The sequence below is a fragment of the Anneissia japonica genome, unplaced genomic scaffold, assembly GCF_011630105.1.
Source record: "Anneissia japonica isolate Jap-2015-1 unplaced genomic scaffold, ASM1163010v1 scaffold288252_len263706_cov166, whole genome shotgun sequence".
NCBI lineage: Eukaryota > Metazoa > Echinodermata > Crinoidea > Comatulida > Comatulidae > Anneissia > Anneissia japonica.
Window position 1 is genome coordinate 120,497 of NW_022703281.1, and position 2,811 is coordinate 123,307.

General features: G+C 32.9%; 1 protein-coding gene across 1 annotated transcript in view; it reads left to right on the top strand.

The window, feature by feature from the left end:
• The window catches only part of LOC117104378, a 68,988-nt gene that overhangs the window by 40,773 nt on the left and 25,404 nt on the right, over positions 1-2,811 (top strand). The window contains exons 29-32 of the mRNA XM_033245202.1: positions 892-1,014; positions 1,468-1,590; positions 1,804-2,052; positions 2,462-2,602. Coding sequence (XP_033101093.1) covers positions 892-1,014; positions 1,468-1,590; positions 1,804-2,052; positions 2,462-2,602 — 636 coding nt within the window. The remainder of the gene's footprint in view (positions 1-891; positions 1,015-1,467; positions 1,591-1,803; positions 2,053-2,461; positions 2,603-2,811) is intronic.

Here is a 2,811-nt window from a genome sequence, read left to right on the forward strand (position 1 = left end):
AAACTAAGCATCCACTGGAAGGAATCCCAATATCTGCAAACGGATCCGTTTCGGCCTTCCAGGCCTCATCAGTGCAGCTAGGGTATAGACCCAAACGAAACGTTCGACCAGCCTAGGTAGGGCCCAAACTAGTCCCACGACCACTAATAATTACAGAGCCAAACCAAGGCATTATATATGCACAGCCCAGGTGTGAATGCAAATAGTGGAATAGTACAAGCTAGGATACACTAGCTTAATTTTGAAGTTTTTTTTTCGAGTTTATATAGCGCACATATCCATTTTGGAAATAAAACTCTTTAGGTTTTTATTTTTTTTCATAATCATTGGATACAGAATCAGACATTCATATTGTGCAATGTAATCTACGTCATGGAGTGTATTCCTAGTTATTTATGTACAGACCACTACATACATCAAAGTATTCCAAATAATATTCCATTAAAAAAAAACGTAATCCTAATGGAAATGTTATTGTTTAACTGAATTTTTGTTTAAATCCAGAAATACAGTATTATATTATTTTCTAATTTATCATACATATTATAATTTTTTAATTGCAATTTCTTAATATAGGCCTATATATATATATATATATATATATATATATATATATACATACATATATTTATATATACATTTTAATTAAAAATAATTTTCAAATGATTATATAATCATATTCTGAATAAACATATTGTTTTTGAATTCAGTTGTAGTTTGAATTTGTATATAATAATATGTAGATGTGGGTGTGTGTGTGTGCGTAATTCTGGGTGTGTGTGTATGTATATGTATATATGCATAGTAGTATATATTTGTAGACCTATTGTGTGTATGTATGTATTTCGTATGTGTATATTATCTAAATGCATAGATTATTGTGTTTTTTAGATATTGATGAATGTGAGAGTGATCTACATGACTGTACTGGTAATTCTGAGTGTCAGGACCAAGAAGGCAGTTATGTGTGTGTTTGTAGATCTGGATACGCCGGAAATGGAATAACTTGTATAGGTATGTAAGAAAATTGTCAATTAAGAAGTAGAATCCTTTAGACAAAAACGTTAACTTAATAATAATAAAATAAAAAAGGCCTCTTTTGGTTGTGGATAACACGGTAAAACCACACGGACCTGTCGAGAACGTAACGCCACAAATTCGTTTGCACATCGGACAGCGTTGAGTTCGAATTCTCTGAATTCTACGTCGACGCCGTTTGGGCAAATCTACGTTGTGTAGAAAACGCTGGACGGTGGTGGATGAATCAATCAGTTTTAGGGGTTCACTTCGTCGCGCAAATTGAAAGGTACCTATTGGATTAGCTGACAATTACCGTTACCGTACGTTACTACAAATTTAGTACAGTGTCAGCAAGTGTGTGTGTGTGTGTGTGTGGGGTGTGTGTGTGTGTGTAAAAATAAAACTTTCTACGCAGATTCTAATTTGTCTGCTTCTATTTGAACATAGATGAAAACGAATGTCTGATGATGGATGTGTGCCACAGCCTTGCATCTTGTAATAACACTATTGGGTCATACCAATGCATTTGTGTGGATGGATACAGCGGAGATGGAATTGACGCTTGTACAAGTATGTTCGTAGGAATTGATGATAATGCTATTATCAATATTATTATTATCATTATTATTGAAATAACATTTATGTTACTATTCTTTTTTTTTTTTAAATATTGTTCAGGATTTGTTATTTATTTGGTTAATCTTAAAGACTCTTATTCTTATAATAGTTAATATTAGAACATAATTTTATATTTCATTACTTTTAAAACATTAATCCCCACAGATAATGACGAATGCAGTAGTTTTAATAACCTGTGTCACGCATTTGCCAACTGTACTGATACAGTTGGGTCATACATGTGCACGTGCATAGAAGGTTACCGTGGTGACGGGTTCGACACATGTGAAAACACAGATGAATGCATTGACCAGTCGGATATTTGTAATACCGATGCAACGTGTACAGACACTGAAGGCTCATACACGTGTGCATGTAATGAAGGGTTCGAGGGAAATGGGTTCATTTGTAATGGTGAGGGATAAGTTGAATGTCATGTGTTTTACAGAACTCGAAATGTATAAATATAGGCCTATACGAATGTTGTCAAAAAGTTACTAATTGTCCGAACCACCTGCAGCTGTAAGAGGAGGTGCTGCTTTTATTGATGTTCATATAATTATATTCAATAATATCATAATCTATAATACTATTATTCTTACAATTATGATTATTTATTATCTATTTTATTATGCGTATTGTTTCTATGCATGTGCATATCATATGCACACAATGTATTACTGTATTTATTATATAGCAAATGTTTAATGAAATGAGTGCTATACCGTAATTTGTTATTGGCGAGGTACTATACACATGAAGACTTATGCAAATGTACATTAATTGATAACTTTAATTAATAATCTTTAATTAATAATACCAGATATTGACGAATGTGTGCGTACCACAGATAACTGTGACGTCAATGCTCGCTGTAATAACACAATAGGATCGTACACGTGTTTTTGCAACATTGGTTATGTTAGTCCGGAAGGACAGAATGCGCGACAAGGCTATTGCAACGGTAGGCTACTATTTTATATTTTTGGCGTTACAATACGAATAGTTATATGGCTTATTACTTTTTGCCATAGAAAATACATCAGGAGATATGTACCAGTATATTTTATTTAGCAATTATTAGGTTTAATACAGTAAGGCATCTTTATGAAATGAGACTTAACATTGGTGAAATCATATCGATATATTAGCCTAGTATGTCAGATACTGGTA